The 16268-nt window shown below is 43.0% G+C and overlaps 1 protein-coding gene across 2 annotated transcripts; it reads right to left on the bottom strand.

Moving 5' to 3' along the window:
- Positions 1-686: 686 nt before the first annotated feature.
- Positions 687-16174, bottom strand: KLHL22 (kelch like family member 22). 2 transcript variants are annotated; one of them, XM_048322475.1, is made up of 7 exons: positions 15915-16174; positions 8003-8272; positions 6973-7138; positions 5076-5794; positions 3778-3970; positions 2877-3110; positions 687-1839 (listed from the first exon to the last, which is right to left on the bottom strand). In XM_048322475.1, exons 2-7 carry the CDS (start codon positions 8227-8229, stop codon positions 1462-1464), a joined length of 1917 nt encoding a protein of 638 aa, XP_048178432.1. In that variant the 5' UTR covers positions 8230-8272; positions 15915-16174; the 3' UTR covers positions 687-1461. The 2 variants fall into 2 exon arrangements, with proteins under 2 accessions (XP_048178432.1, XP_048178433.1); XM_048322476.1 differs by having other exon boundaries at positions 8003-8255.
- Positions 16175-16268: the final 94 nt, after the last annotated feature.

Genomic DNA, 16268 nt, shown 5'->3' with positions numbered 1-16268 from the left:
TTTTCCAGAAGCCCAGTCTACTAAAGCAGAGTAATCTAGGTCTGTTTTAAAATGATCTTTGCTTCCATAAACAATGTATCCCCAAGTAGGGGGAATATCCAGGAAGTTACTCCATTTCTCTGAAGTAGCACATCCATGTACACTATTTGTCATGATGTGATGACACTTGACTAGTCCCATGTCATTCTGATTGTCACTGGTTTTGCCTTTCTGCAACTCCATTATTGCTATAAGATTTAAAAGCTTTTGGTGGTTTGTCAAGATTTTCTGGGGGCACTGATTACTCCACCCTTCCAAGAGGAAGGATCTCATACTGTTCAGTATCCCACTTTAAATCAGCTTCTAACCTAATGTTAAGCAAGATGGTAGTCAGGAACCAATTATTTTAAGGCCCCATGAAGGAAGGATTTACTATGCCTTATCTTTCTCAGCTGTAGTTCCTGGCATTAGTTCAGCTACTGCAGTGTCTCAGACCAGTGTAATCTTCGATACTTCTCGTTATCTCATTATTTTTTTCTTTTGCTGTGGAAAACCAATCTCTGTTCTCTTTATCCTCTTCTAAAGCATATAATAACAGAATAAAAAAGCTGCCCATCTCCCAGGCTGGTGTAACTTTGCCAGTACTGCTGTAGGATATAATGAAACTTTCAGCCGCCACATCACTGTTAATAAAACGGAGACAGCAGTTTAAAAAGGTCTGACAAGAATTTATTAATTTATGGTTCAGAACAAATGTGTCTGACAGTGGAATGACGAGATTGCCATATTCTGTACGGAGTTTTTTCTAGAAATCTTCTTTCCACTGTGTTGACAGAACTTGCAGTATAGAAGTTCGGGAGTGGGTGTCAGTTCACAGACACCCAATTACAAGGATGGCTGCATGCCTAGATGAGATGAAGGTTCAGACTTTCTTGCTACTGTTCCTATTTCTGTATGTTCAATCTTGCTGACAAACTAATCCAGCTGTCTGACACCTGGCACAGGAGGGTGACACTAGGTGTTACCTTCCTGTATTAAGCGGGCTAGGAAGTTTTATTACCCAAAAGAAAAGGAAAAAAGCAACCTCAAGAAGCTATTTCAAGCTAAAAGCTGGACGGAAAGAAGCTAGTCAAGCTGAGCCTTCTGTGCTTTTTTTTCTGTCCATGCTGAAGGCTGAGAAAAGCCTCCTTCAAAGTAAAAAGAACCTCTATACAACTGGGGGGAAATGGCAGTTGTGTGGTTACTTTAAAAACGCTGCTTTCTTGCAGGTGCACAGGTACTGACTGTAAGTGCATTTTGTGCAGAACACTTGCAGATGGGTAGGTATTGACTGTGAATGGCATTTTGTGCGGAACACTTACTTTTAAAACCTTTAAATACTTCTATGTGTATAAGAAAGACATATAAAATCTCTCAAGTACTTTCCCCAAGCCTTAATTTCCTCATCCACTGGCAAAAAAAAAGAAAAAAAATTAAAGTTTTCTAATCTTCACTTGAGTTGTCAAATTCCTCCCAGTCTGATACGCTCATAACTTCTGATGGAAAGTCAAGATGATGCTTCATTCGGTCTGCGTGCCATTCTGAGAGCCACTTCTCTGTTTCCATTAAAATAGCCCTGGGCAACGTGAGGACACAGGCAGCCATCCCAGAAATATCATCCTCCAGCTGGGGTCCTTCCTCCCAACAGTCTCTCTCTGCATCATAAATGTGGACATAGTCCATGCGGATTCCTCTGTTGTGGGATCTGCCTCCCAAAACATAAATCCTGTTGTCTAAGACCGCGATGCCTGGCTCTCCATGTCCTGCAGGAAGTGGACATACATTTGTCCACTGATCAGTGCTTGGCTTATAGCAGGCAACCTGAAAAACAGAAAAGAAAAGAGAAAAGCCAAAACTGAACTTGTATCCTAGTGACAGAGCCTGGCCATAAGGTAAACTATTTAGGAAGGAATATCATCAGTCTTTTGACAGTGTGTTGATCATGGAGAGAGCATATGAGTGTGTAATAGAAGTACAGTGCTCAGCAGAAAGTCGTGCATAGTTGCCACATAGCTTTGAAATCACAAATACTGACCCTGCTGCTGGAGTAACAGCTGTATGTCATTCCAAAAATGTACACAAAAGTGAAAGAGAGGGGAACACGTACTAATATAAGCCCAGACATAATGCACCTGTTTGCATTAGAGAGAAAATGCTGGAACATACAAATATGACAAATCTGCTAAGCTGCCTCTGTGCCATGTGTTGGAGAGTTTTAGATTACATTGGGTACCTACTTGGCTAACTGCTTTCATTTGTAGGCACTTTCTTATCATTCAGATATGCTCTTCAGCTAGATTTAGTTCTGCCATCTCCACTGGCTCTATCAAAAGTTACTTTTTGTGCCTTCTTTTTAAGTCTCTAGCAGTTCTAGAAGCTGGAATACGGTTCAAGAGAATTCCCTCTGGACATCTCTTACCATCAGATACTGTACATTTAAATTGCATTAAACAACTGCCCTCCAACATATCCTTAACAGCTCTGCCCTGCAATTACACATTGGTAATTCAAAAATTCTCCACTTAGAAAAAATGCATGTGAGAAGACAGCATAAAATAAATTTAACTGATGTGCTACTTATTGGGCATGTGCATGCCAATGAAGTTATCCATCAAAGATGTTTTCAAATTGATAAGAATTCCAAGTGCTAGAGCTTTAATGCTTTGTGGGTGAGACAAAGTGTTGAAGACAGACAACAGTAAATAAATCATTGCAAGTTCTGCAGGTGAGTGAGGGAGAGCTGGTGCAGCAGCCATTGCTGAGCAGTTTCACTTGCATACTTAGTAGAAGAAAGACATTACATCTAAGTGCCAGCAGCCATAAGAAACCAAGAAAAGACAGGTGTGACATGGTCTCACCTGGTGAACATCCCTCCTGTAGCCAGAATCATTGTTGCTTCCCCCGATGACGTAGAGCTTTCCCAGCAGTGCAGCCATCCCGTGCCACGCCCGTCTCACTGGGCCATCTGCTAGAACGTCCCAGCGGTCAGTCCTTGGGTCATAACACTGTAGTTCCTTCAAATAGTCTTCTCCTCTCCTCCCACAGGTGATGTACATCTTCCCATCCAGCGCTGCTCCCGCATGAGCATACACCTGCATCACCACACAAAGGGGAAAGCAAGAGCTCTGCATTGATGTATTTCTCCCAGTTTTGAAGCAGGGAATAGACATGAAGGGAGTGATATTCTTCATGAATTATGCAGAGATCAAAATCTGAAAGGATTTTCTTACGGACCATTCTAAGATATTATAATTGTGAATTTCTGAATGAAACACACTAGAATTTCTAAAACTTCCAGGACTGCAGTGTTCTCTGTCTTTATTGTTCCTTGGTTAGAAGATCATTCATACTATACTTAACTCCCTAATCTACTTGGAAGCCTTTTTATTGGTGATTTTTCTTATACAAGCAGTGTTATCAGGAATGCAAGTTATTCTACTCACTAGCACTCAATTCAAGCTTTTTATATTTTCAGCACTGACACACATTTATTATTTGTTTTGTTAATAGTTTAAAGGATTAACACAATAAAGGTGCAGGCAAAACCAACAAGAAACAGGAAAAATAAGCATTTAACTGGAAAATGTAATTTATATGTATTATTTTATTTTATTGTTATTCATTTATTCTATATACAGAGTTTACTGTTTTCCATCTGAATATTAGCAAATTTAAAGTTACACCTGAGAAAAACAACTAACAAGATTAAATCAGGAATTGGGGAACTGTGGTAGTGTGTGTGGCTAATGCACTCCTTACCTCCTTCTTCAGAGGTGTCACATATTCCCAAGTGTTCGTTTTAGGGTCATACCTCTCCACTTCCCTCAGGTCTTCATGGTAATCTCGGCCTGCGACGGCATAAATATAGTTGTCCACGACACAAACACTGAGGTCAGCATGCTCTTGCTGCAGGGACTGGATCTGGAACCATCTGTTGTGTCGTGGGTCATACCTTGTAAAAGAATGGGATCAAAGAAAGTTATTCTTACAGCCACAGAACCACTGCTGGAATACCAGACAGCTCCACGGATGTGGGTTACTGCACTGTCTTTAGCTGAAATTGAGCTCATCTGTAAATGATGCGAAATTTGGCCTTGTCAGCATTTTATTATTAGCAAAGTTGTTTTATTCTATTTATAGAAGATCTATTTTAGCTGACATAATCATGCTATAAAAGCTTAGGTTTTCCATTATCTTGCACACTGCTGTCAGGTTACAGCACAATCTCTGTTTGCTCAAAGCCATTCTACAAGGTAACACATTCTAAAAATAGCACAAAGACTGAATCTGGATCTTCAAGAACACAAGAAGAGCATAAATATGTAGTGGGTTCTTTGATTCTTTCCCCCAAATATCTACTGCTCAAAGTGAATCTCATTATTCACTTTCATATCAAACTATCTCTCTCATCTGGAAATTTTAGTTACAGAGAAAACTGGTTGAGAATTGAAACCATGCATGCTAGAAAATAAGAGCAACTCAGCTAAGACTTGTAAAAATGAGCACAATGTAAAGGCAAAATGGTTTATATCTGTTTTTGCAATGTAATGGGCATGAAAGTCTAAACCTGATCCTTCTTACTGCTCTTTTCCCTGTCACACAGTAATATAAAAGGACTCTGGAATGCTGCTATCATGCATACATTTTTGAAAACCTAATGGTAATAGCATTTTATTTAAAATCCTCTTGTATTGGGACAAAAACTATACATAAAAGGCTTCCAGAAAATGCTAGTTAGAGAACATCTAGACAACCTAGAGTTCCAGGCTCATTACTGCTTCCCACACTTTTAATACTTCCCTCCTCCAACAAGGCAAAAAGTAGCACGAGTAATACTCTTGAATGAGTAGCTGTTTCTACACTGTCAGTCTTGGTTTTGTCTCATAAGCACTGCTGGGAGCTTCCTGTTACTATGAAGCTCATTCTTGTGTTTTCTTTCAGTGAGGCTCCTGCTCAGTTCCTAATCTTTTGGCTGGCAAGTGTACTGTCTACTGGTTTACGGACTCAGAATGGGCAACTAGGTGGCAATAAAATTAATAGGATTATCCTTATCTTACCTCCAACACCTTGACTCTGCTCGAAAACCACTTACATTGTTGTCTCCACCAATTAAATATACAAAATTATTGAGAACAGCAATCCCTTGGTTGGACATTCTGGGGGCTAGTGCAGCTGTAAAGTGCCTCCACTCCCCCAACAAGGGGTTCAGATACTTCGCTTGATCACTGAGAACAATGGATGGAGTAGAATGCATCCCTCCAAATCCCACTACACACTGGAACTCTGATCTCAGCTGTGTCTGGGAGCTCTGAAGCATTGGCTGAAGACATTCATTCTTGTGGTACATTAATGCATCTGCAACTGTATCTTTTAAAGGACATGGACTTAATTTGTCATGAAGCCTTTGCAGGATCTGGGGTTCCATCAGAGGAAAACGGACTGTCTCAAGTAGCTTAAGGGGCTCCATCAGGGAGACCTGATCTGTCTCCAGTTCCTCTGGAGAATAATGATAAAAAAGTGCTCCGTCATAAACTTCAAACTCATAGTTAACCTCCAAACGGTTGCTGCTGAGAAGGGAGTAGACCTTCTGCAGGGGTAGCTGTCGGTACACTTGTGTCCTTGAAAAAGCTGTAAAGTTCTTCAAAATGTAGGAGTCCAGCTGCTCACTCAAATGCCTCAAGTCATAGTGGTCAGCTAGTCTGTACACGTCAAGGATGTTCTCTTCATCTACCCAGGACATGAGGAAATCACAACAGAACTTAATGACTTCTGGAATCTGCAAGAGAGAGATATTTTTCATTTCAGATACCATGTGCCCCACACTTGAGAGACAGGGGACTGAAGCCTGGGATGATGGTAAGGAAACTGTCCACAAAATGGCCACTCTCCTCACAGTCTGATCACCACAGTCACTTGTGTCCTATTCACCTTTCTCCAGAGAAAAAGAACTCAGCGTGGGTATATAGATGAATATAATACAGCTCTTCTAACCACACTGCACTACAAGACTGAGTTTGGCTTCAGGTGCAGCAGCAATGAGTCTTCCAAGACACATGGGACACTGGGCAGCCAGGCTGTCTGCTCTGCAGTCTGCCTGGGAGCAGTCAGGAAAATGGAAGGCACGGAGGACATGGTGATGACAGTCACTCTGTGTTTGCTCTTTCAGAGCACTACAGACATTCTATATCAAAGATTGTATCTGTAACAAATATATCACTCAAGAGCACAGGAAGCCATTGGAAAAGAAAATTAATATTTAGTATTGTCTTCTGAATACAATTTGAAGTCTTATATGGCAGGAGGAACTACTGGCAAACAAAGAACTAGCTGCTGTCCAGGAGCCCCTCTGCTAACAAAGCAGTGCTAAGTGTGCAAAAACCAACCAAAACTCATAAAGTTTAAGATTTAGTACCAAAGTACCAAAGCCTTGTGCAGCAGTTAGCTGCAGGGGAAATTAGAGAAAAAAAACTTGTCTTAAAAGCACATGAACCCTGCACTTAGTGCAAACCATAGTGGCAGGATTTCCTGTAGTGACGGGGTCAGGAGAGGTCATGTGCCTGTGGACTCACTTGGGGAAGACCTTGAGCAGCACAACAATTTCTGAGCAGCAAACCCTGCTCTTCACCATAGGCCAGAGATATTCTGTTTCAGGGAAGCTTTCATAAGCAGATCAGTGAACGTGAATGCTATATAAAATACTCCTCTAGATGAAATGGTTAATGTTTTTAAGTAATGAAACCACTGGCACAAATGAGATGTACAAGTATCCATTCATTGTTCCTACCCTTCCACAGTTAGTTCCAGTGGATACAGCATCCCAGAAATCCTTCATATCATACCCATGCTCCTGCTCACCTCTTAACCCTCCCTCTAACCCGTAATCCATATTTTCTGTTTCTTTCATCATTGCTTTTGCTTCTTGTTTCTTTTTTGTCACATCTCCCAGTACCTCACCTGAAGTTGACAGGCTGCAGCTAAGGTTTCCTGTACACTGTTCACACTGAGTTCAAGCTCAGAAGTGTAAATGAAGTTCAGGATTTTACACATTGCATTGTAGGAGATGCCATGAATATGAACTTCTTCTTGTTCCATCTCTCTCAATCCTCCTGCAAACATTCCTCTGCAAAACAGACAATGGCACATGCTATGGTAGATTTGCATTGAAGCTATTTTCAGTTTGCTCATCTTATGCTGTCCTAAGAACATAAAAAATATTCAGAAAGATAAAAACCTAGCTAGACATTTTTATGTGATTACCTCTTCTCTAAGTTAAGAGTACAGGCCTTTAGGACCTAAGAAAGTAACTCTTCACTGTGCAGGAAATCAGTAGGGGCAACCTAGATGGTACAGTTTACAGGTGAAGTACTTAAATACAGACCCAGTATATATGGATGGTCAATGGTCAAAGGCAGATACTCTGGGTGTGGGGGAAGAGGAAACACAGAGGAACTTGGGACTGTTGGAATAGGGCAGTTCTTCCTTCAGTTAGAAGTTTGTCTGGATTGACTTGGGTGTTTGCTCTATGTAAACAAAGAAACTGCTAATCAAACTGACTGGGGAATGCCTGGTTTAATGGACAGCGAGTCGCCCTACAGGCACCTAACAGTGACCCACCTCCAGTGACTTTTTGTATATTATGAAATGATCACCACAACAGGCAAAGTCTTACAATGCTAAGGATATGTTAAAAGCCACTTAAAGTGCACTAAAGCAGAAGACACCAGTTCAGATAGTCTCTCGTCTTTATAAACCTCCAAGTACCCCAGTGAATTTAGTGGAGGTAAGCTCAGTGTGCAGCAACAAGAGCTTTATCTCTGTAGAGAAATAACAGAGAGATGAATAAAGCCATAGTTAGTATTTTGAAACATACTCAGCTCCATCTTATGGGTCTGATTTTAGATTCAGGAGGAGTATGCCCAGACAGAAGATTTGGATGTCACAGTTTTGAGTAACAGTCAGACACATGCTTGTTACTGAAGTGTACCTGAAGTAGTCACAGGACGCAGCCAGAAGGATGCGATGAGCCTCGATGGGTTTGTCTTCCACTACCAGAACTACATCGAAGAGGATGCTGCTGTCCCGGAGAGACACCAGGCCACTGAGCAGGGCCTGGGAGTGCTCTGCACTGCGGTAAGTGTTGCTGGTGCGCTGCTGGAGGGAGGGCTCCAGTTGAGCTTTGTGTGGCTGAGTCAGCTCCTGATCCTCCGCCATCCCAGGCAGAAATGCTCAGCCACCAGCTGTAGCAGAATGAAATCTGTGAGACAACAGAATCAGCAAAGGTTTGTGCCTTTTGCTTTACAAATGGTCCTCTGACCCCTGCCTGTCACAGAAAATAAAGCAACTCTTCAGTCAATGCAGAGACAGTTTTATACTGAACAAATTATTCCAAGTTATGATACTGAAAACAGACAGATGGACATCAGCACACCAAAGTGGCAGAATAAGGTTTTCCGAAACCAGCTATTCTGACTCCTGGGTTTTCAGACCAGTATCAGAGTACGTGTCACATGGGTATTTTTTTATTCTTGGCAAGAGTTTCACTTCCCTACCCATTACCAAAACCCCTTGTTTCTTTTGCATTTCTGCATCATCTGCAACAAAAAACAGACCAATTTTTTGCCAAATTCCAAATTGCCTAATATTCTCAGGTAACTTTCTGCAATGTAAAGTGCACCTTCCATCTTTCCCTTAATATTTTACCACAGACTCAGAAAGCTCTCCTCTCTCCCTGTTTTTGCTTTTTCCGTTTTCTGTAGCTGAGCACATTTCCAACTGTAATTGTGCAAAATACTGTATGAAACTGCAGGTTTCAAAGTGAGTTTCTTTATTGTGGCAACTTCAAGCTAGCATGCAGAACTACTTTCCACTTCCCTGTGATTCCCTGCAGAGAGAAGGTATTTCCTCCAGAATGGGCACTGTCCAAGGCTATCCTGTACCTTTTTCTAGGGCTGCCACTGACACACTGGGAAGGTCCCCTATGTCACATTGGGAAACACCTGTAAAAAGCTATCGGGAAGTGATTGTGTTTTATGTCTATGGTTAAGCAATCAAAATCTCATGAGTCCTCTTCTACCATCCTGTAATTTACCCTTTCCATTGTCTTTGAAGAATGCCAGAAGTTGTAGCAGTCAGAGCTTATAGACTCTATCCAGTTGCTAGAGTGCATTAAAAAAACAGCCCACATTAGCAAAAGGAAGTAAGTGAGCCGATATGGCTGCTAACACATTCATAAGATCCTCTCTTCTGTGGCCTGGGAAATAGCTTAGTGGCACAAGGGGTAGTCATAAGGGGTTAGCAGCAGTAAGGGAAGCAAAAGGAGAACAAACTCAGCAAATCCAAACAAACAGTGAAGAAATGGAACCATTGTTTAATTGTGCCAGCCATAGACAGTGAGTGCAGCACTGGAAATCTCTCCGAGTACTGCAGGTATTCTGTGTATGGGCAGCGAGGATGGAGCTACTCACATGACACCAAGAAATATGAAAATGTTTATTGTTCTGCCTGAGGAAGTTAGCCTACACTGTCCAAAACAAAAGGAAGGTGGTGTTGCATGGTGAATGGGATGGAAAAAGCCCTGAGAAAGTGTATTAATGTTTGTCTGCTCTTTGCCAGCAAAACCAAGACAGCAGCTCAGAAGAGGAGCTCTGACAAGACAGCCTTCTGGGGAGCACTCAGGTCGATTATAGAGGGAAAACTATCCATCATCAGCTGAAGAGATGAGTAATGGGTTATTTTTCATGAAAGGTTGATGCTTTTCCTAGAAATCAAATGAAAGCAGACAAAACATTACTGTATCATTGCATTTGCTCCTGGGGTATACTAAGAGAGATGGATTGAGGCAAGGGAAATAATATAGTAAGAAAGGCAAATGAAACAGTGAGTGTTACATGATGTTGATCACAATTTTCCCACTTCACTAAAAGGAAATAAATGCAGCAAAACTAAAGTCGGGTGACATATGGTCCAAATGAAGAAATGATTAACTCTGTTAATGTGGTTTAATGTGGTTAAAGCTCCAAACAGGTTACATCTTTTCCTCAGAGAGCTGTATCAAAGGAAGTCTCTATGGAAGTAAAATCACTGTATCAAAAAGCAGAAGTAAGAGCAACAAATTAACTATTTTCTGAATCCAAAGACATTTCATGAGTAAGGGAAACAACATGACCCTTGATACAATCTTATAGTGTATCACATAGTGCAGTCATTGGTGGAAGACAGGCCAAGGCGAGATAAGTGAGAGATAATAAAACTACACAGGTAACCGAAGCCCTGTAACAAGTGTTAGCAAAGAAATGTATTGTAGGAGAAGCAGGTTACAGAGAGAGAGATACATGCAGGGTAGAGTGGAAAACCCATATAATCATGCAAGCCTTTATTCATTTAATTTAAATTAATGTGACTGTAGATAGTTACTGTTCAGAATACATTCTCTATCCAAGTAATCTTAAAAAGTAACAGAAAGGGGATGAAGCTGTCAGTAGGTAAAGAAGGGATCTGATCTTACAAATGTGGTAACTGGAACCAGGAAGATTAAATGGTATTATGAAAGAGAGTAAATAAAAATAAATTAAAAGGATAAATCATTCAGTGATTCTGTAGCCAGTATAAGCATTAGTATCTGAACAGCTCTCAGTGACAAGTGGGGGCTCTTGGAGATCTGCAGGGAGTTTATCTCACAGTTAGAGTAGAAATAGACTTGAATTATGCCACAACTATTATCAGGATCTTAACAAACCAGCTCTTCTATGACCACCCAGTGTGGTCAAAAAGAGATGCTGGGAGTGCAGCTGAACCATCTGTGAACCACAGCTGATTTTTGGCTAGTTAACAGCTGAACCTACAGATACTTTGCTATGCTCTGCTTTCTGAATTCCAGCAGTCCTGACCTCTTGTTCTCAACTTCTGCCCCTGGGTTGTACCTCAGCTGTCACTGGTGAGCTGGAGTGTCCCTCAGGGTGGTCACTCATGCATGTACATCATTCTAATGAATGGCTCCCAGCCTATAAAATTAAAGGTGAACATTTGTGGTATTAGTCTATAAAGTCTAACTGACTTACGTGGTTAAGTCTTCCTTGAGCCAAAAGCCAAGAAAAGCCTCTTAACTCCTGCCTAGGTAGTTTTAGGAGGTGGTAGAAAAGAGGTGTAAGACCAAGAAGGGTAGAGGACCACCGAGTGGCTGTGGGGGATGTGGTCAGCTGAGTGTGCTCAGCTTTGTGACAGCTGCACCAGGAGCAGCTGGGGTCGGGTGGGCAGGAAGGTCCAAAGAGTGGCTGCTGAGGCAGGGTCAGTGGGGTTGTGTTGTGGGCTCCTCTGAAAGAAAAGTGGGATGGATTTGGCATTTGAGTTTTCTGGACTAAATACAGTGTGTTTGGTAAGCTGATCGATCATTTTGTGTATTTCTTTGGGTTTTGTTCTAAATGCTGATTACAAAATCGCTGAGAAGGGATATTGCTATTAGCACAGCACCCTGCTTCTCAAACTGTGCAGTCTAACTGACCTGTGTGCTTTGTGCCTTTGTTGCTGTCTAAAAATCTTTTCTGTTAATTCTTTATTAAAAAAAAAACAATCAACCCAGAGTTGCCTAAGTGTAGTGTATGCAGGACAGTCCTAGATGGAGAGAGAGAACAGGTTTGTTCCCTCTATCCTGAGCTTCTCTACTGTCAGCTTCTTGCTTGTAGGATGTTCCTGAGGCCTCTGCTTTCTTAGTTCTGTTACTGTGAAAACAGCTCTGTGACTGAGACAAGTTCTTAGAAATTTGAGTACTATGTTTTCTTTCCCTTCTCTTCTTGAGCAAGTTTATCAGTACTGGTCAGCTATTAGCAGTGGGCTTCAGTGGCTAAGTACTACAGAACTAACCCTGCAGGTGGAAAACATGAAGTGGAAAAGATGAGGAATTCTTTGAGTTCACTGGGCTTCTTTAACAGTACCAACGATAAAAGTATTGTCTCATGTGCTGTGTGATTGTCTTGTATTCAAATTCCACTTCTACAACATCTGCAGATTACTGGCGTGAAAAAAAGCAGAAGTCTTAGGCTTCTGATTATTCAACTGAAAGAACTCATTAACTACCCATGAAAAGAGTCGTGGTAATTTTTTAAAACAAAATCCCCTCTCTGATCAACAACAGAATACTTGCTTTCACAATACAGGTATGTGGCTTATGACTGAGGAAGTCGGCACTGAGACAGGAGGAATTTAGGGAGTGGACTGTAGTTTGATCAGTGGCAAAATGGTGAGAAAATGGTATGCTGGTTTGCTCTTGTGCTCACTGAAAATCCTTATCCTCTTAAGAACACAAGGTCTAGGAATGGAGTAGCTCAACTACAAGCAGAGGGGAAGGGAAAAGTTAAAGGCATGGCAAAATAGATGTGGCAGAGGAGAATGCAGTGTCTGTGCTAATTGCATTTTTCAACAGAGATCAATTGTTCACAACATGGTGTTCCTGTGCTGTCATTACAGCTAACTCAGCCTTTATTTTCTGGTGAGGGATGCTGTGCTTTAACATGGTATAGATCATGTACAGTGCTGAAGTCTATTGTTGGTGTTGTGTGGTACGATACACACCTAGCCAAATATTCACCCCTTGTATGACCAGCATCCAGGTCAGAGAGATGCTCCTAATGTGTGGTGCATGTATGGGTTTGGGGGTGTTTTTTCGTAAAGTTGTGCTGACAGCCTTGATTCTCTACTGTAGAGAAATGGCTGGATGCAGGAAGGATTAACAAAGTTAGTTTCTATGGAAACTCAGACATTTTTGTATCCAAGAGCTCGTGGCTGTCAGTTACATCACTACAAAGAGGTGTTTTACGCAGATAGTGATATTTTCCTGTGCATCAGCTGTGCCCAAAATAAACTAGAGCTTGCTGGTGTCGGGTATCCAAATCTGTTTAGCTTGCTGCCATATGGACAGGTGGCTTGAGCTTGGTGAGGGTCCCATGCTTTCTTAGAAGTGTGGAATAATTTAGACTGGAAAGAAACTTGGGAGGTCTCTAGTCCAATCTGTGCTTGAAGCAGAGAAACCTTCAAAACCAGGTCAGGATGTGGAGAGCTTTGTCTAATAAAGTGCAAAATCTCCATCCTTGTCAGTAGTCAGAAAACTGATTGTTTAATCACCAGATTTGTCTTCTTCTTTAGCTGTCTGAATTTTTTTCCTGCAATTTGTGACCCTTGCCTCTCATCCCTGGCACTGTGTACCACAAAGGAGAGTTTGGCTCTACATTGTCCTGTGCCCATTAGGCAGCTTAAAAAATGTCAACTGGCTCTGCCCTTATTCTTTTTTTCCCTGCACTGAACAAATCCAGTGTTCCTGCCTTGCATGTGCTTGTATCTTCTTGTAAGTGCTCCTGCCCTGTATGCTTCCTCCACCGAATCCTCAGAGAGCTCAAAACTGGGCACAGTATTCCAATTTTTTGGGATTATGAGTCCTGAATAGAGTGGGAAATAATAATTTCACATGACCTACTGGCTGTGCTCTTGCTAACATAGCCCAGTATGAACCTGGACCCTATTGAAGGAATCATATTCAACTTGCTGCTCATCAGGGTCTCTTCTTCCAAAGCTGCCTTGCAGCCAGGCTTGTCTCCAACCTGCTCTGGTATATGGAGTTACTCTTACCCAGCACTACTTTGCTTTGCTGTTGAAAATGATACAGTTCCTCTTGGTCCACTCTTACAGCTTGCTGTCCTCTTTCTTGCAGGCCATAATCATCATAGCTTTTCCCTGACACAGAACAACCAGTGTGGTGTGCTGGTTGTGATCCAAATACATTAGGGCCTTAAAAGTCTTAGTGCATTGGAGGAATTTTAAAATCTGTGCCCTAAGGCTTCCCACAACTTCATCTCTCCCTAGGGAGTAACAAGGATTAGGATTTAAACCAGGCTTCCGTGGCAGAGGCCCTGGACAAGACAAAATCCAGGACCGGAGCAAAATGCCAGTCATGCTGAGTCTCGGGGGTTGCAGATGCCAGCAGGCAGAACCTGGCTATGTACCAGAATTTTAACAGGGCAGAGGGCACACAAACAAACAGATCAACTAAGTCAGGGAGTGTGCAGAAAGGGGAGGCAGCTGGGTGCCTGCCAAAATAGTTGGGAAAACAAACGTGATGCCACAAACAATGTAAAATGAAAAGCAAAACTATTGTTCATTCTAACTGGAGTGCAAATACTGGAATAATTCACCAACTATGTGATAATTTGTAATGGGCACTTGCTACATAGAAGACAATTGAGTTCATGTTATGGGTAGACAAGACTTAAGCCAATTTCATGCTTTATCAAGGAAAAGGGAAGAGGGGTGAAGGGAAGGCAGAAGCTTTTACAGTAATTCTTCTTTCAGAATCCCTCTAAGCATTCACAACTGTGCTAAAATAAATATTCTAAAATACTCCATTTTAGGGACCTTCTACAAATACAAGAAACAACCCAAACAACTCCTTCTGACTGAGGTCCCCACAAAAAGAAAGGAGGATATCTAGTATTATATAATATCTCAGCATTATTTTTGAACACTCAAACGATGATGTGCTTTTGCCTGGTCTGTACACACAGTCTTCCTTTACGTCACTAATGGAAATATGCAGAAACACCCTCTGAATTGACTTTCTGAGCCATTTTCAGTTTCTAGCATTAGTAGTATACTTGAAGTGTGGGAGGAAACCAAAGGGTGTGGCTTGGGAAACAGCTTTTGCAAACTGTGCCATCTCACAAATGTTGACATTCATTTCTTTCAGCAAACATCTGGGGGGGTTTTGCTTCCCACCCTCCCCCAAAGCTATTACAAGTTATTTCTAAGACATATCCAGAATAAAACACGTCCTTTAAAATATATATGACAAAACCACCATGAAATATATCAATATTTAAATAAATGGATATTTAAAAATATTTTCCTCCTGTGAATAGCAGTATAACCTAAAGAGTATGAGCTTTCTAATTTGCGTGTTTTTTCTGTAACAGATTTACAACTTACCCATGTTCATAGAATTGTAATGTTTTCTGTTGTGCAATTTTTGTGTAATTTATAAGTTAGCAAATATGCTCAAAGAATTTTGAGAAACTCAGGTAGCTGCCAAGACTTGAACCTGATTTGTTGAATGCTTAAATCACATCATGACTTTTTAAGTATTCTAAAAAACAAGGAAGAAAAAAATTAGGAAGTAATTATTTCTACACCAAATACAACACTTAAATGACCTGGAAGAGAGCAAGGGCCTCTTCCAGCATGTTCCAGCTCCAGTTTCTCATCAACATGAATTTTTTCATGTTATTCACTACATTAATTTTGTTCTGGCAGGCATCTGTGGGGTTCTAACTCATAACTTAGACATTTTCCAGGAACACAGAATGAGCAGTTTTCTCTGCAGGGGAAGGTGACCTGGAATTGCACACCACTAAGAGTCAGCCTGGCTCTAGACCAACACTGTGACGAAGAGGTGAAAGCCAGGTCAAGCACAGTTATGCTTTTACTTTCTGTTGCCGGGTTGACGCTGCCTTTGCAGGTCCTGAGACCCGCTATGGTCCCACCTGCTCCCCCCCTCCCGTGCCGGCAGCCCAGGCGCAGCAGCCCAGGTAGCCCTGCACAGGTACTCGGGGCCGGCCTCGACCTGCCGGGCGTCCTCAGCGACTTCGGGCAGGCGCCGGGGCTGGGGCTGCCCCCGCACCTGCTCTGGCCGCGGCACCTCCCTCCCGTTATCCCCCAGTGTTCCCCGGGCATCCCTGCGGCGAGCAGGGGGCAGCAGGACACGGCCTCGGCCTGAGGGGTCGGACTGGGACACGCTCCCACGGGCGGACCCGGGGCTCCCCCGACCCCCCCGGGGAACCGTAGCGCTGGTGCCGGCAGGGGAGCACCGGGCGGCCCGGCCGGAGCCCGCATTCCCTCACTCCCGCCGCAGCACCTACCGAGAGCGGCGGCGGCGCCTCCGCCTTCATGTGCGACCCGGAACCCACCGGGCGAGGGAGGGGCGGCGGCGTCCGGAACCGGGGCGGGCGGCGTGGGCGGCCCCAGCACCGCCCGGGCAGGTACCGCGGCCGTGCCCGGTGAGTGCCGGGCCGGTCACCGCCGCGGGGGAACCCGGGGCTGTTGGGGCCGGTACAGGGCACGCCCGGGCCGCCACCGACGAGTAGCGCTCCTGGGCCGGACTACATTTCCCAGTGAGCCTGACGCCGAGCAGGCGGGACCGTGCGAGAGTTGGCCGGGCTCGCACCGGGACTTCATTTCCCGCAATCCCTCACGCGCCGGAAGCGGCGGCGCGG

This window comes from Corvus hawaiiensis, chromosome 18 (assembly GCF_020740725.1).
Source record: "Corvus hawaiiensis isolate bCorHaw1 chromosome 18, bCorHaw1.pri.cur, whole genome shotgun sequence".
NCBI lineage: Eukaryota > Metazoa > Chordata > Aves > Passeriformes > Corvidae > Corvus > Corvus hawaiiensis.
The sequence above is the reverse complement of the archived record's forward strand: the minus strand, read 5'-3'. Positions and strand labels throughout refer to the sequence as shown.